At 44.2% G+C, this 17,307-nt stretch overlaps 1 protein-coding gene and 1 long non-coding RNA gene across 4 annotated transcripts in view; one reads left to right on the top strand and one right to left on the bottom strand.

Moving 5' to 3' along the window:
* Positions 1-6,527: 6,527 nt before the first annotated feature.
* Mpped2 (metallophosphoesterase domain containing 2) overlaps positions 6,528-17,307 on the top strand; it is a 178,466-nt gene continuing 167,686 nt past the window's right edge. Inside the window, exons 1-2 of one of the 3 annotated variants that reach the window (XM_052722630.1) lie at positions 6,528-6,643; positions 12,025-12,272. In XM_052722630.1, the coding sequence (XP_052578590.1) occupies positions 12,145-12,272 (128 nt within the window). In that variant the 5' untranslated portion in view covers positions 6,528-6,643; positions 12,025-12,144. Of the gene's footprint in view, positions 6,644-8,389; positions 8,511-12,024; positions 12,273-17,307 lie in introns of those variants that run through there. The other 2 variants (XM_052722629.1, XM_052722631.1) reach the window with 2 other exon arrangements.
* On the bottom strand, positions 7,679-8,515 carry LOC128100462 (uncharacterized). Its single transcript, XR_008214800.1, has 2 exons — positions 8,403-8,515; positions 7,679-8,169 (listed from the first exon to the last, which is right to left on the bottom strand). It is a non-coding gene; the product is annotated as an uncharacterized LOC128100462 (long non-coding RNA).

The raw sequence follows: 17,307 nt of genomic DNA on the forward strand, positions 1-17,307 counted from the left end.
ACCAAGAAAGGAGTAAAGTTGGGAAATATAGTTGTCACTGCATTAGTCCTAAACATCTATATTAATTTCTGTTCGTTTCTTCTTAGCAGTCTGGGCTGCTAAGGAGGAACACAGTGACAGAGCTTGAAGCAAGAAACCCAGTGATGGATTATTATTCTTACAATAGATCTTTCTTCAAGACTAATAGGGTCCACATGGAACAAGAAAATCATATTGTTATTTGTAGCCACCCTGTCTATATTTCAGCCCCTCTGAAAGCATATCTGTTTCCTTGAACACTTATTTACTGAGATTTATTTTTATTTGTGTGTATGCGTGTGTGTGTGTGTGTGTGTGTGTGTGTGTGTGTGTGTGTGTGTGTGTGTATACCATACATGTGCAGGTACTTGCAGTGTCTAGTCCCAAAGAGGGTACAGGATCCTCAGAAGTTGAAGTTATAAGTAGTGTGAGACACCTGATGTGGTTACTGAGAACTGAACTTGGGTCCTCTGGAAGAACATTATGTACTCCTAGCTTATGAACCATCTCTGGAGCTCTTTGAAGATTTCAATCAAAGAAAAATTCAATTGTTACTAACCCCTTAGAATTTTCTGTGTAGTACTAAATGTAAGCGAATTAGTTTTGATGAAATCAACATGGAACTGATGCCCCTATGACAGTTTTAGAAGCAAAGCAGAACTGCATTCACCTCTCCAGTTATATTTCCAGGGGAAAGAGAACAAGCTCACAAGCCCGTCAAAACCGAATGTACAGCACTGAGTGGTTTAGGCTTTGTTCACCAACAGCATTTTATTCCACCGTTGCCTTTAGTGCTGGGGTTCTTCCTGAAATACAGCATTCCAAAAGGCACACGGAAGGTGGACGGAAGATGGCTAGAAGATACAGCAAGGCTGGCGTGGGAATGGAATGAGGGGATTAAGGTTGGTGTCACTGGGTAGAGATCTGAGGCTGCAGCTTAATTATCAAGATTCTGGTGAATATTATTATATCATTATTATCATTATTATTATTAAAATGTATTCAAATTTCCTGGATGCATTCTTGCTTTCTCATGTTTTATCTTCTCCACAATAATCCTTATGAAAGCCGGCATCACCTTCAAAACAATGGCTGCAGAATCCCCCTGTTGGCCTCAGGATGCCCACTCTAGCTTCCTAAAATCCATTCTCCACACTGGGGAAGAGCGACCTTTATAGAACACTAATGTCACCATGTTACCGCTTTTTCTATTTAAGATCTTTAAACAGTTTCCGGTTGCCCTCAGGATAAAGTCAAACATCTTGAACAAGGCCTCTGCTATGACCTTCAGATGTCTTTAGCTTGGCCCTGCAGTTCTGACCAATTCTGTCAATTCCAAATCCTTCTCCCACTGCACAAAACATCACCCTCAGTACCTGGCCACCCTGGCTGCTCTTTTCTGTAATCTTTTTTTTTCTTCCACGGGGAGACTTCCCTCAACCCCATGAGACTGTAAAGACACTCAGGCTCAATGAACTGTAGATGCAAATATTCAAAAAGCAATTGCATCTATGCTAAAGAAGCACACAGCTTTTCTTTTTGTCCCTGTTACCTAACATTATTAACAACTATTTACATAGCATTTGCATTGTGTTAGGCATTATAAGTAACCTAGAGATGAATTAAATATACTGTAGCATGTGCATGTTATATAGACAGTACTATGCCATTTTATATAAAGGACTTGGGAATATTCAGACTATGGTATTCAAGAGGAAGAGAGGTCTTGGGAGGGGAGCAACTATTTGTGGATATTGAGGGACTATTGTATTTTGTGATGTGAGGAAAATATCCCTGCTTTGGGCATGAGCAGATCATCAGCAAGGTTTAAAAACTGTGTCTGGGACTGGAGAGATGGTTCAGTGGTTGTAAGTACTGGCTGTTCTTGCAAAGGACCTGAGTTTGTTTCCCAGTACCCACATGGCAGTTCACAACTGTCTGCAACTCCAGGGGATCTGATTCCCTCTTGCGTCTTTCTTGGTTACTCCATACACGAGGTGCACAGACACACATGTAGACAAAACACCCATATGCATTCATTTCATAAGTAAATAAAAGAATTAAAACTCTTAGAAAATGAACTGTGCTGAGCCGAATACAAGGCTTCAGAAGTATTAATTGGTGGACTAGCACAATGCCTTACTGGAAAAAGATGCTTGCCATCGAATCCAACCACCTGAATTCAGTCCTCTGACCCACATGATCGAGGAGAGAACTGAATCCAGCCACTTGTCCTCTGACCACACATGTATTGTGTGTGGCATTACACACCCACCCACATATATACACACAGACTAAATAAACAAATGTAAGAAACAATAAAAAATATAACAGTTGAGTAGCTGAATCATTATGTTAATAAGATAGTGGGCAAAAGTTTAGATTCTGCTGTTCTAAATTCAGTTTTAAAAGTTGTATCCATCCATTTACTTTTTTTTTTCCAAGGAGGAAAATTATACTACCTTGTCAAATTGAATTATCTATCTTGAAAAAAAACCTCATAGGTATTATTTTCCAGATTCCATGGTTTTTCCACAAAATAATTATTGTAGAAATATTTGTCTAGCTCATTATATGTAATAAATAATAAATATGTATAAATAAAATAATGGAAATATATACTATATTATTATATAAACATAAATAATATAAATATAATAAATATATCTGCCATATATAATAGTAAATACAATAGTTTGTCTGATACACGCTAGGCATCATTTACTAAAAATGGCAAGAATTCGTGTTTTGTAAATTTTTAAGATTTTCATATCTTCCTTGCTTGTTATTATTTCTGCTGCCAGAAAAGCTAAATCAAATTTACCTTTTCTAGCATACTCATTATGAAACTTATTTCATGAAGTAAAATCTCATCCGTTCTAGCATATCTCCAGTCTTTCTCAATCATGTATATTTTTGTTAACCAAAAAGAAGTTTTAAGTAAAACGAACCCCCAAATTATTCTTGTGTTTATTTTGAATGTGTCACAAAAAGACATATCCAAGGATCAGATTAATCATATGGTTTTCTTTTGAGAATATATCTTGACAAACTATCTTTGTAAATATTTAGGCACAGTTTTGCTCAGGTTTCTTTTTACTTTGGTATCCAACTGTATTTCAAGAGAAAAGCCTTTAAATGGGCCGGATGTAGCACAGTCTTCAGTTTCTCACTGAGAAAATGATTTTGTAAAACAGTCTGATATTTCTAGAGACAGTAGCAAAACCCTTTAAACTGAACTATTTTAGCTACACTAAGTGTTCGGACTCTCCCATCGCCAGCCTTATGACGTCACTTCCTTTCTTGCAGATCTGGCGTGGATTTTTCTTCCTCGTGTGTTTGACTTACTCAGTGATGCGTTCTCTCCTCTGCGTGTTCATTTATTGACTCACATAGTCATTGAATAACTATTTCCAAGTGTCCCTGTGCACTGTACATAAGCGTGGAGGGTAGAAAGAAATATAAGGCGTAGTTTGTCACCTTTGGGCAGGCGTTACAATAAAAATACCTGAAGCAATTTTAAAAAGTGAGAACCGTGGGCATGAAAAAAGTGGGACTTTTAAAAAGTAGTTTATTGGTCGAGGGACGATTTTTATTGTATCTCAGTGGTAGTGCTACAAAGCTCTGATTTGTAATGCTACTCATCCTAGACTTTGAGGGAAATGGTTATTAAAAATGTAGACAGCTTACAGACAAAAAGAGAGAGGACATAGCTGTAGTTTTTTATGACATTTATATAATTCCATTGAAATTATCCAAAGAAATGTGATAGTTTTAATGATTTTGTTTCTTTAAAAGATACACAGGACAGCCTAGGTTTTTTTGGCTCCTGTTCCGGGAGTCTTTCTTACAGGAGGCTGAGCACTAATTCCAACAAAGTATTGAACTTTTAGGGAAGCATCATTTGCCTCTAAGCCTCCACCCTGAGTTTTTCTCATTTTCTTCCTTAAATGCATTCTGAAAAGATATTTTTCAGGGTTTTATAGTGAGCATCAGGAAATGGATGTGGTGGGCATCCAATCATTTTAAAGTAAGCGTTCAGGGTATGTACCTGTATTTGTGGATAATATCTCAAAATGTAAGCTCAAACCCACATAACGAGAATTACTTGAAAAGTGACTTCCTCTTGTTCCTGATTTATTTAAATTCACTTACATTTCTCCAGCTTTTTTTTGTTGTAGCAGCTCAAAGGAAATAAAAATTCTCAACCCACATAGAAGTTGGTCATTGCTGGAGAACTGATCTATAAACAGAACCCAGTGAAGTTGATTTCTTCTTATATTGAAAATTTCAGTTATTCCCCTCAGTTTCCCTTAAGCAGTAAAATGGTGGTACAAACTCCCATCAACTTTCTAAAGAACCACACACTTGATTTTTAATCACATTAACTATCCTGTAAAATATGCTAGCAAAGCACAGCAGACTGCTATTTAGATTCCAAACCGTGTTCAAACTAGTTCAACTGACTGCAGTGTGGGGGGCGGTGGTGCACAGTGATAGCAGTCCAAATAGTCTTAAAACTCCAACTATTTATGTGAGAGGAGTGTACTGCTAACTCTTCTGGAAACAAAAACCATTATCTTAAAACAACAACAACAACAACAACAACAACCAACCAAACAAAACACCAAACCATGGTTCTAGTCAGTGTGCATGGTTGAGCTGAAAAACAAAAGAAAACAAAATATAAAAGTGGCCCTTCACCTCATCTTTGGCATCCTTTAGTGTCAATGTCACTTGCTGTGATTTGTGCTGGGCAAGGGAAGGCACTGTCCTTTTCTCTCAGCACATCAGACAAGCACGGACACTCTGGGCATGGTGTATAATAAAAGGGCATCAGTAAGCCCATTTCTCCTTCATTTCTGCCTCAGCATAAGAGATGGGTTACTTAAAATTCAAGTGTCAGGAAAGTCTATTGTAAAAGAGAAATATTTTCAAGCGAATTCCGTTTGATTTTTTTTTTTTTTTTTTTTTAAATAGGGGCTCCTTCCAACCTCTCTCCCTTCTTCTCCAGACCCTGGAAACCAATTAGTCTCAGCGCAGAGGCCACAGACCAGGTTGAAATGGCTCCTTTTTAATTTTAGGGGATATACTTTCAGCCAGGACGTCTAGTCAGTGGCCACAGAGTGTACTAAGTACACGTTTCTCTCTCGTGCACTCATACTGGTGTTGCCTTCGGAGAACGCAGATTTTTGGAGTCTGACTCTTAGAAAGGAATTAGATCTGGTCGCCTTCCAAATCCTTTAGCTCTGACAGTGGCATAACATCACAAGGCCAACTCATCTTTCATACAACCGCGCCAACCAAGTTTTCTAAAAAGCCCTCTGTCCTAGCTTTTCAGAGGCTTCTCCCATTCTTACCCGACCCTCTTTTGCATACAATTCCTAGTGTTCCACCCCCACCCCTACCCCCCACCCCTCCCGGTTTCCAAAGTAGCAGAGAAAATTGGAGTAACTTTGATTTTAAACTGGTTTTTGAAGTGCATGTCTTTGGGAGAGGGAAAATGAGATTCAAAGGGGGATGGGGGAGGGGGGCAAAAAATGGAAACAATTAAAGCCTTTGCCTCACTTCACCTTCTTATCCCGAACCTGTCTTAATTCTTGAAGGTCAAAAAAACCTTGTCTTTGGATTGGCCTTTTCTTTCTCAGGAACAACATTGTAGAACCAAAGGGAGGTTTGTGTGTGTGTGTGTGTGTGTGTCTGGCGCTTTGAGAAGCATGAGGAGAGGGAAGCCTTGATACCCCGCAGGAAAGCCTCAGATCAGCAGAGGGGAGGGACGGGACCCTGGGGTCGTCCCCCTTGGTGTGATCCTTGTGCCCTAGCCGCTCCTCCTGCCCCTGCAGCGAGTTCTGCGCCTTGGAGCTGTGCCAGGACCTCTGACAGAGCCTGGCAGGTTCACGAGTGGGGGGCGGGGGCTTGGTGTTCTCTTTGCAGAAGACGCCCATCTGGGGGGCTCCCCTATTTTCCTGGCGCTCCGTGGCCCGCCCCCCATCTCCCCGACCCCTATCATTTGAACGCTGATCACACACGGTGATGAACTTGCAGCTCAGCTTCCTGCCGCCTGCTTGACCCAGGAGCACCAGCAGCCTGCGGGCCTCGCCCTCCGCTCTCCCTCCTCTCCTGGAAACCCCGCGGCCTCAGGGCGCGGGTGGGGGGTTCGAGTGGGCCGGAACTACTGCAGGGGCGTGCAGGGCGCGGGGTCCCGGCGGGGAGCTCCCAGAGAGCGGCGCTTGGGCGGCCCAGCTTCCTGGAGCTGTGCTCCTTTGACCCCAGTGGCAGTCCCTGTCACTGCACCGCTCGCGCTCCCTTCGCTCGCCGCGCCCTCGCTGCCTCTCCTCGCCCCCTCGCTCCCTCTCTCCCCAGATCGAGGCTGCTCCGGTCCTCTCCATCTCCCCCCCGCAGCGACCCCGCGCCCCGCTCGCACCGCGACCCCGCTCCACCCCCCCTCCCCCAGGCCCGGGATCGGCGGCGGGGACCTCCGGGGTCGAAGGTTCTGGCCCGCCCGCGCCCCTCACCCCTGCCGCCCCCAGCGCTGCTCCGAGCCGGCTCGAGTGGCTCGGCGATGGCTCGCCCGCACACGGGGCGCTGAAGGCATCCCGGGGACCCGGAGCACAGCCCGGGAAAGGTAATCCGCCCGGGGAAGGGAGGCGGAGGGCGGGGGAGGGGGGGAGGAGGCGGCCGGCGGCCGGTGCCGGGCGCGAGAGGAAGGGAAAAAAAATGCACACACAAAGCGGAGCCCGGGTGAGAGGTGCCTTGTCAGAGGCGCGTGCGAGGGCGCGGGGGCTGCGGAGCGCGGCGGCCCCGCCGACCCAGAGGTTGGCCGAGTGAGCCCTCGAGGACCCGGGGAGAGCAGATTTGCAACCCCCTTCCCCCCCCAGCGAGAACGAATTTCTTTCCGTAGCTGTCCTCCCTCCCACTCCCCATTTCGCTCCCTGTTCTCCCTTCCCCCTAGCCCTCCGCCACCGACCTCTCGGGGTCCTCCACCTCCCTGCCCCCTCCTCCGCCCCGATTTCTCAGGAAGGGGGGGGTTGTCGGCGAAAGCCGGCGGCCGAAGCCCCGCGGCGGGGATGGGGGTGGGGCCCGGGAGTCCGAGATCTGTTTACTCGAAAGTCCCGGGGTCGTGGCTGCCGCTGCCCCGGCCTAGGCCCGCGTGCATTGTGTCGGCCCGAGCCCCGTGCGCCCTGCGGCGGCCCCGGGCCAGGTGTAGTGGCCGGACGGCTGGGCGCAGCTTTGTGCTCGGGGCGCCCGCGCGCGCAGCGCTCCCGCGCGGAGCTCTCAGCCGGCCCCCGCGCCCCGACCTCACTCTCCGGTCTCGGCGATCGCAGCCTGCAGATCGAGGCGGCTGGGAGGCGGGGTACGGTCGCGTGGAAAAGTAACCGTGGCCGCCCAATTTCTTTTCTACCTAAGCAGGAGTTGGGTTTTTCTTTCTTTTTAAATTTTTTTTCTATTTACATTTACATGTGGCAAGGTTGTCTTTAAAAAAAAAATCTTTCCAATTCCGGGCTTTTGCGGCCTAGGAGGTGAAGAGAGCATTTAAAAAAAAAAAACCTAGAGGTTCTAGAGGGCGTTGAAATCCCCCAGCAAGAAAATAACATGGAAAGATGATCAGTGGGGTTGATTTATAGCGCACCCCCCAAACACACCCGGAATTAAGAGCGAATGCGAGTCATGAAAAATGTGTAATTGATTTGTGATGGTACAGACACTAACAGGTCAGGCTGGGGAAAACAAACATAACTTTAACTGGAAGGGAAAGACTTCCAAAGAGGGGGCAAGGCGGTGACTTCCACACCCCTGCAGCCTGATAGGGACAGCCGGGTCCCTTCCCTTTCCAGCCGTTGTGGGGAAGGCGCCTGGCAGCTCCGGGACACAGAGCGAGGAGGCGGCTGTTCACGGTGCGGACCCGGGCTCCTGTCTGTGTGCTCGGAGATGCCAGCGCGCTCCGGAGGCTTGCGTCCCAGACCAGAGGCTATGTTCCCCCACCGAGGATGGCGCGGCGTCACAGCCGGTGTCCTACAGCGATCCTCAGTCGGTCCCCGGCTGGGAGAGAGGAAGATGGGGGGAGATGCTTAGCCGACCCCGGGGCAGCGAGTCTAGGGTCCTTAGTGCCGACGCCGCCGGCGGTGACCGTGGAAGCCGGGTACTCAGCGCCTGAGGAATGGAGAGAGTTATGGTCAGGACCAGGCAGCGAGAGCTGACAGGGCAGGGCGCGTGTGCGTGCGTGCATGCGTGTGTGTGTGTGTGTGTGTGTGTGTGTGTGTGTGTGTGTGTGTGTGTGTGTGTGTGTGTGCAGTAGCTGTAGCCCCCACCCCATCTGCCCACCCTACATTTAAAACAAACAAACCAATCCAAAGTAGAGAATTCTGCGCCCCCCCTCGCCCCACCATATATAGACTCCACGCTTTGTCAGAGGCTCAGGAGAAAAGTCGTGCCCTCCCTCTCCGAAAGAATGTGCCAGCTGGGTGTCAGCAGTGCTGGAGACAAGTTCAGGTGTAAGTGTGATTGGAAGGGAGGGAGCTTAGTGGACAGAGGCACGTGGAACTTTGTCAGTATCTCCAGAAAAATAAACTAGCGGTGCAACCGCTGGGAAGGCGTGTGGGCATCGCGCTCCCGCGTGTGGGGATGAGTAACTGGAAATGGGCATAAAAGAGGGGCGTGAGTTAAGAAGGTTCTGGATCCCTGAAGCAGAGGGAGGAGAGAATGAAATTTGGCGGGTTGGACCGGGGGGCGAGCTCCAAAATCCCTCCACTCAGTTGGTGGGGCGGCTATCTTTCTGATTAAAGTGAGCATCCTTATTTAAACAAGGAAAGCGAAATCCAGGGCTCATTTCTCCTGGGCTTGGCTTGGGCGGCGCATGAGTAGAGAGGTCAGGAATTGTTGCTTTGAAAGTTTAGGTAAATCGGACTTCTGATGTCTAGGAGGTGGAGACAGTTATTTAAGCCTTCAGTATTTAATCCCTTCCTTGCCAGCAGACTTTAAGAGGTTTTCCAAGTGGGTTCCTGGAAAAGAAAATTTCCAGTCTTGCAGCTTAAGGGACAGAAGGGACTGCTGTCTAGGAAATGCTCAATGGCTCACGTGAGCTTTTTTTTTTTTTTTTAAACTGAAACTCTAACACCAGCGTGAATGCTTGGCAGTGACAGTCCTGTTTAGATTTTTCTTTAGGCATTTTGGCATCTTGTGCTGGGTGCCTTTGTTTGTGGATAAAATGCATTGAAGTATAAAATTAAAAGAAGAAAGCTGCTCCCTTTAACTGTTGTGAGAAGAGGATGTGGTCGGGAGGGTTTTACAGCCTGAAGATTTGAAGCAAGGTGATGATGCAGCTTCTTCGAAGGTTAAGATGGGGTCCTTGCATCGTGGCGGTTTTCCCCAAAATCTCATGTGAAGTGAAGTGGTTTTGTTCATGGTTTTGTCACCAAGAGCCCCTGCCCCCCCAAAAAAAAATCCCACACACACCAGTCTTAGGATATATTCATTTTGAGGTGTGGGTGGAATTGGGCATAGCATTAAAAAAAAAAAAAAAAGCCTTTTCTTGACTTGTCTGTAAAGGTGCTGGGAAAGTTTTGAAGCTCTCTGCCCGAGTCTGACATTTCCTTCAAAGGACTCCAGATTAAAGAAGATAGACCCGGCAGGTGCACTGTTTCGATAAAACATCTGAAAGCGAACAAGGCAAAGATGAATTCAAATGAGATGCCAGCCACCCATTTAGCCCTTCAGAATCGCAGGGGTCTGGGCTTGCTGATGGAGAGATACTGTTTGCCTTGCTGGGGACAGAGGTGCAAAGGGACATAAGTGTTTCCCCACGGAAAATGAAAATCGGTAGGGTGACTTCAGGATGGAGTGGACTTTAGAGGTGGGAATCTGTCGTGTAAGTTCTGCCTCGTCTTGGCTTCAGCCTGAGAGGATGCCCTTCTAGCCACTTCAAGTTACTGTAAATACTCAGGATGTCTTTTATTTCTGGCCTACACTCTCTTAGTTTAGTCAGTAACTTTTCTCCCCAAACATTTAGATTCTTTCTGGCCAGAGAGGTGCAGATACTTACTCTGAGGTCAAAGTGGTCTAGACATGAATTTGGTTTCCGTTGCCTCCGAAATGTTCAGTACCTCACACAATAGACATTGATGGAAGGAAAATAAGAATTGCTAAGTAATTTTTATACTACTCTCTAATTTATGCAAAGACCGAGTTCTCGTATTCTGAAAATGTGTATTTTCCCCCTCTGCGCTTTGATGGCTAACATTCTTTTTAATGACAGTCATTTCTGTAACAGGAAGATGTTTTCATTTGTATTTACTTTTGAGCACCATGCAATTATGCAGCCCCGCGCTTCGGTTGTGTCTCGGCACTTAGAGCAGGACTGCAATTTGAAGCAGGTGTTGTGTTTTACTGTTATGCAAAATAACAGTAAAATATAATTGTGTCGGAAATTAAGGAAACAGCTGCAAACTTAGTATGAAAACTGCTACATTATGATTCGTAAGCAGTTCTTTACAGATATCTTACATCAGAGGAGCAGGGCAAGATTTAATTCAGTTAATCCTACTAGCCAGATCACTTATCAGCTGGTGCTTAAGGGAGTCATACCTCCCATGAAGTCAGGAAGAAGAAAGAGAACCCAAGGCGACATTTTGTTAAAAATGCCAGAACACCAGGGCCTCTTTTCTTGGCTGTGGGAATGTTCTGGGAACACAGGCCAGGTGGGTGTGACCTAGCTTGCTTTACTGATGTGAAAAAAGCAATCATTTGAGTAGAACACTGTGGAATTTCTTAGCCCAGCTAGCATATGGAGGACTACAGGAGCCCTGGGTTGCAAAATATAAAATAAATGGCTTATGGCAGGCCATCTGCCTTTTGTTCGATATTTTAAGGTGTTTCACGCCAAATTTCAATCTAATCTTATTATTCTAAATATTTTTATTTGAGATAGCAGCTAAGATTTCTGGAGCTTAATAGTGCACATGGCAAGTGAATTCTGGTGCAGAGTGTTTAGAGAGGAGGGCAGGTTAGCCAAGGGTTAGCCGAGGAGTATGTGGTGCCTCCAACTTCCTCCGATTGATCATTGATGGCGACAGGTTCCACGCAAGGGATTCCTTTCCTCCGTCTTTGAGCCATCTGCCACTAAAACCGATATCTTCATTTTTGTACCCTGTGCAGCAGCTCATACATTGACTTATGAAAAGAATCAGAACTGCTGAAAATTTCTTAAGGAAATTAGACCAGCTAGCAAGAATTACATAGCACCAAGAATGAGGCCACAGATGTAATGGTTGCCCTCCCTACATGCTCCCTTAGGGAGGGAAGAGGGAGGCCGTGGTTACAAAGTGACTGACCAATCCTGTGCTCCTCTGGCTTTCCCCTGAGTGACTAGAGTAGTGAATGAAAGTGCACCATGGTTAGCCAGAGAGAAGATGGTATGTGTATCAAGCATCGCGTATTTAAGAAAGTGACTGCCAGACAAACTTGCGTGTAACATGTGCATCACGTGCGTCCTGTGGTTACGCCCATGTCTGTTAATGAGCACAGAACGTTGAGTTTGCGTCTGTCATTGTGTCCTGTGGCTCGTCGAAGCATCAAGATTTCAAGTGATTGTATAATGCGATACCAATTTTGTAAGAACCAAACATTTCAATTAGCAGGGAAGGCTTGGTGGAGTCTTCCAGCACAAACCATTTATAGCTAGACACCATGGCAACTGTGGATTTGGCCCTTCTGCAATTCACGTTAAGTGCCATAATTATAATTAGAGAGGAATTCTTAGTTTGAACTCCATTGAGACGATTCACTATCATCTAGTGATGCCGTAAAGGGTGTAGAGTCCACTCTGAGGGACATGCAGCAAAGAGTGGGCAACAGTTAGACCCACGAGGAAATAGTTATTGATTCAAATTTAAGCCACTTTTGTATTAGATCCTAAACTTAATGTGTCTTAGAACTGCCTTACTCATTCTTATTTTTAAAAATATATATACACACATACACACATGTATGTTTTGTTTTGCTTTCTTCTAGAACGTACAGCAGTATTGATGAGTAGATCCTTGGACTCAGAGGTCGGCTGAAGCGCACCATGCCTGCTTCCCGCTTTTGCTCCAGAGAGTTGTGAATTGCTCATGCCTATAGGGAGGAAGGATGGCACATGGGATTCCTTCTCAAGGCAAAGTTACCATAACGGTGGATGAGTATAGCTCAAACCCCACCCAGGCATTCACACACTACAACATCAACCAGAGCAGATTCCAGCCGCCACATGTACATATGTAAGTATTTCTCGTGAATGTTGAAAAGAAAAAAAAAATAATAACAATCAAGAAAAGAAAAGTGAAGTGAAAGAAAACTATTCCCTCAGCATTTTGCTAGGGGGAGTGGAAGGCAATGATTTCCAAAACAGATGGGTATCTGTGGTTTCAAATGTAGCCCAGGAGAAACCCTTTGCATCTGCGTAACTATTCAGATTTTTACAGCACATTCAACCACGAAAGTACATTAGGTCTTCAGAGCTTCTGGAAGATTTTGCTAAGTTGCTCACATTTTGTAGATAGAACTGAAGAGGGAAAGGTATTTTCCTAATGCCACACGGTGAATTTGGCAGTGTCTTCTCACCCTCAGTTCAGTTTTCTTTACCGTGTATCGTTAACTTCCGTGGTGAAATAGTTCTTTAAAATTTCTCCAATATTTCCTTATACTTCACCCCACCAAAGGCTTTACATTCAGCTGGGAAATAGGCCTAATTGGCACTAATTGTCCAGCTACTGCTAGATCCATTGTCTCTCTCCTGTTGCTAGTGAAACGTGGGCTGCATTCTGCAAGACTTGAACAATATGGGGTACAAAGGGTTAAGGGAGAGCAGAACAGTTGGTCTCGGGAATTTTGCTTTTCTTTCACTCCCTGATACGATGGAGTACATGTCAAGCTGTACGCTATTTAAGGAGAAAGTATAGGAGAGACCCAGAGGAAGGACATCACAGCACCTAGTCACACACCAGCGTTTGTCTGGTCCTCCGCCGCAGCCGTACCAGGCTTTCAGTGGAAGGGGCAGAAGGTCACCATCTCTCTTGTTTATTCAAGGCCCAGTGCCCGTTCTGTATGAGACCCCTTCCGATGTCTAACACTGGTCTTTCATGGCACAACTGAATGTCTTTGAACACTATTGTGTAGTTGAGAGGGGAAGGAGGTTAGGGTTTTGTTGGCTGTTTTTACTCCTGGCAGAATTGAACCCAGGGCATACCCAAGTCACAAACTTTCTTCCAGGAATTGTTTTATGTTTAAAAAAAATTAGTAGCCCCCACCACCTACACCTACACACACACACACACACACACACACACACACACACATACACACACACACATCTCCAGTTCAGAAACAGTAACTAAACAAAATGGTGTTCTCCTTGATTGCCTGGATATTAGTGTAAATAGTGGGATGATGTTTTGTAACTATGTTCTAGAAAGCCACTTAATGTACCTGGGATGAGGTTTATGCAAAGTAGGAAAACAAAACAGCAGCCTTGGAAAACAAACAAACAAACAAACAAACAAAAAACCAACAAGAAAAGAAAGACCAAAAATATCTTTGCAAATGATTAGTGCTAAGCCGTTCCTAAGAACTTCCTGCTGGCCTTCCCTGAGAATCTGCTCAGGATTATGAGGGAGTGCTGAGAGAGTGCAAGCTGGAGGTTTGTAGGTGAATCTGTCTTCTCTTTGCTAATATGATAGGTTTTCTGAACAATAAATGTGTATTTGTTTCAAATATTCTTTTTATTGTTTCCGTTTATTCCCTCTCCTTCAAATATGTTATAAAACTTGTGCGTGGCATAGTTTAGGATCCTTTTCGCTTTCTTTGGCAGGCTCATATTTGTATTAAAGAGTCTCAGAGAACTCTGGATCCTGTTTCCAGTGAGGCAGATTGAATGCGGCTCTGCCCAGATTCCTTGGGAAGTGACTGGAAAGCTCAGCCATTGCTTGGCTATGTAGACATCCTTTTATTTGCTCTTGCCCACAGGAGTCCACTGGTAAACTGTGAACGCTGAGATAGTTTTTAAGTCATGTAAGCTTAGAACTGATCTTAGATCTAGCTGTGAAAACTCTGAAGGGTCAAATTATACTCTGTGTGTGTGTGTGTGTGTGTGTGTGTGTGTGTGTGTGTGTGTGTGTGTGTGTATGTTTCTCTTGGGGGAAAGAAGGAAAGGAAAAAAAAAAAAACCTCAACAAGGCCAACAACAAAAAGGTTTGTAATGTCAACCTAGACAGCTGTGCAGCCTGTTACTGGACTCCAACCTGGGAATGCGGGGTCCTCCCAGGTGGCTCCAGTGTGGGCTTTCCCTTTCATTACCACTCAGCTTGGCTTCCTGCCACCTGAGAGCCCTTGGGCCCTTCTGTCTCAGTGTCTTTGAGTTAGCTGTTTCTCACAGCTGTGACATTTTTCTGCTCTGATTATCGTATGCTCTGAGCTAGTTTAGTTTCCTGCACCCACAGGAAGCCTCTTGTCCTCTGTCCTGGGACTCCTTTCCTAATCTAGAACGATTGTTGTGTGTCTGCTCCACATGACACCCCAGGTCTTTCATTTCCTTCTTCCATTTCATAGGGCCTCTATTATTTCCTTCCTTCCCGCCTTCCTTCCTTCCTTCCTTCCTTTCTTCCTTCCTTCCTTCCTCCCTTCTTTCCTCCCTCCCTCCCTCCCTCCCTCCCTCCCTCTCTATGTACGTATGTATGTATGTATGTATGTATGTATGTATGTATGTATCTGTCTATCTGATCTGTCATCTACCTATTACCATTTACTATCTTTTGCTATCTGTGTCTAACATCTATCATTCATTATTATTTTCCCACCATCTACCTACCTACCTATTATCTATTATATTTTATCTACTTTTTATTATGTAATTATTTATCATTATTTTATTATTAGTCTATATCTATTTGTACATCTATATATTTTTAACAATTTGTTATTGTATTATTTTAATCTACCAATATCTATCACTTATTTTACCTATTTATCATCTGCTAATATTTTCTATCTATAGCTGTTGTTATTTTTTCTATCTGTATTAACCATAGCTATTTTTCTGTCAATCGTCTATCGCCATCTGTATTTTGTCTACCTACTTACCTGTCTCTCTGTCTGATCTACTGATTAGTTTAATACATTTGATTATGTGTTGATAGGAGAAACCGGGGTCATTCTGGGAGTGTGAAGGTATGCTTTGTTAGGAATGTGGCTCACCATTGCCTCAGCCTTACCTAGTCATCTAAGGGCCTGCTGTTGCTTTGCAGGTTGATGTCCTTGCATTGTGGTAGCACCTGGTAGGTTGTAGGAGCTTGAGTATCTTCCTTGACTGCAATATGATTATTTTGGTTACGTTAAAAACATTACCCTTTGTCTAAATAGAAATTTTAAATGACCATAAAGTATTGATGAGACACTGAGCCTAAAATTTCCCTTGATTTTTGGAAAAATTACAACATGTCATGGCAGAGTTTTGCTGTATTCCTATAGGTAGTTTGTGTTTCCTACTTGAAGAATTACACGTTTACTTTGCTCTGGATTCCTTAAGCATTCACTTTCTTTTTTCACTTCTATCTATGATCTGTGGAGACCAGTGATAGATACTAGGGCCCTTTGTCTTCTTTTGTATGACCTAGTGGTAGCAATGGGTATTGTCTCACCTTAATTAAGTAATTTTTTCTTTCCTGCTTAATGTGGTTAGTCTCAGCTCAACTTTGTGACTAGCTCTTCTCCAGGTATCCCTTCTGATCAATTTCCCTTCCCCAGACATCAGTTTATTTATACGTAAATAGTTGCACCAAATGACCAGTATTGTCTTTAAGTGTAACTTATTAAAACTGCAATTAAAACAAACTTTTTTTGCAAGGTGCCACTGTGAGGGACAAAAATAAGTAAGAGTTGGCTGCTGTCATTATGAAGCTCACCTACTTTAGAGCTGGGTTCTCACCCAGTGTAACGAGGTTTAGATTTAGTCCTTATCTATAAACTCCAACAAGATTGCTACCAGACTTTCTAAGAAGCATCTCTTTGAACTTGCTTCTGACATAGGATTTTCTTTTCTTTCCTTCTTTAAAAAGTAATCCTATCTGACATTAGAAAAGAAAATCAAAGCACAGCTGGAGTTAGTAGACCAAAATTTAGCCTAGAATATGAGTCCTTTCTTGCTCAGACTCTTGATTGTACTGATAGATGAGAAGATTGAAAACCAACAATTAACAGGTCTTCATCTGTCCACAAGTCCTTCATCTTTCTTCAGCAGAATGTTGAAAAAGTTATTTAGTACTTTTAATGATGATTAGAGAAGGCATTAAAAGAACCGTTTTAGGTCTGAAAATGTCATAAAGACTTTGTGTGTTTTTAATGATGGGAGGCCTAATCAAATACTCTGGTAAGACATCCAGCTCCGTCAGGCTTAGCACTGGAAATCCTACTTTATGAGGAGCTCCCTGTTCCTTGCAAAACAAGATGGTTGGTCGCACTACTGAGGTTAATTTTACTTTTTTAAGGGTTGGCAGTGGGGAATTTCGAATCCAAATCTGTCTCCTGTCTTGGCACTTTTCCTTGGCCACAGCTTCAGTTACTAAGGCCCTAGGATTTTCTTTCTCCCTTGCTCTTTATTGGAAAGCGTTATCAAATAGAGGTGGCCATCACCGGTGGAATCCTATTTTCTTTCTTCATCTGTAAGATGAGGTTGGTAAAAGGTTGTTAAAATAAAGGGGTGCAGAAAAATTCTAAGTAGCACCTACTGTATACTCAGTGCCAGTTGTTATCATGAGGGTTTGTTTCATTGATTCCATATTTCTTATTCCAAACTACATTCATCCAGTCACTGCTCAGTTTTGTGTGGTCTTCTTCAAGCAATCATTGGAGAGCATCATGGAGGCTTTTCCTGGTGGGATTTGGGGTAGAATTTCCTGTCAAGATTGTAAACATCCAGGAAGGTCTCTACACCCCCAGTTACACCAAGAGAGTAGTGGTTTCCAAGTGGGTAGAAATCCTGTACCATGTAGCTGTTCAGTGAAGGTCACCAAGGTTTTTCTCCACTTGGGCTGGACCTGACTCAGTCTGTACCCTTATCAATGTCTTAAGTTCCACTACTGGTATCTGTGATTTAAACAGACATGTGTTAAATAGGATTGTCACAGACTATTTTGGCAGGAGTAGGAAGATATGACAGCTGAGAATGTGTGGTTGTCCTTGTTACTGGCTTGTTGGAAAAATTTGGGTTCTCAGGATTGTCATCTACGAAGTGGGCTTAATGTCATAATGCTTGTTAACCCT

Source organism: Peromyscus californicus, unplaced genomic scaffold, assembly GCF_007827085.1.
Source record: "Peromyscus californicus insignis strain IS unplaced genomic scaffold, ASM782708v3 Scaffold_7__1_contigs__length_154581171, whole genome shotgun sequence".
Taxonomy (NCBI): Eukaryota; Metazoa; Chordata; class Mammalia; order Rodentia; family Cricetidae; genus Peromyscus; species Peromyscus californicus.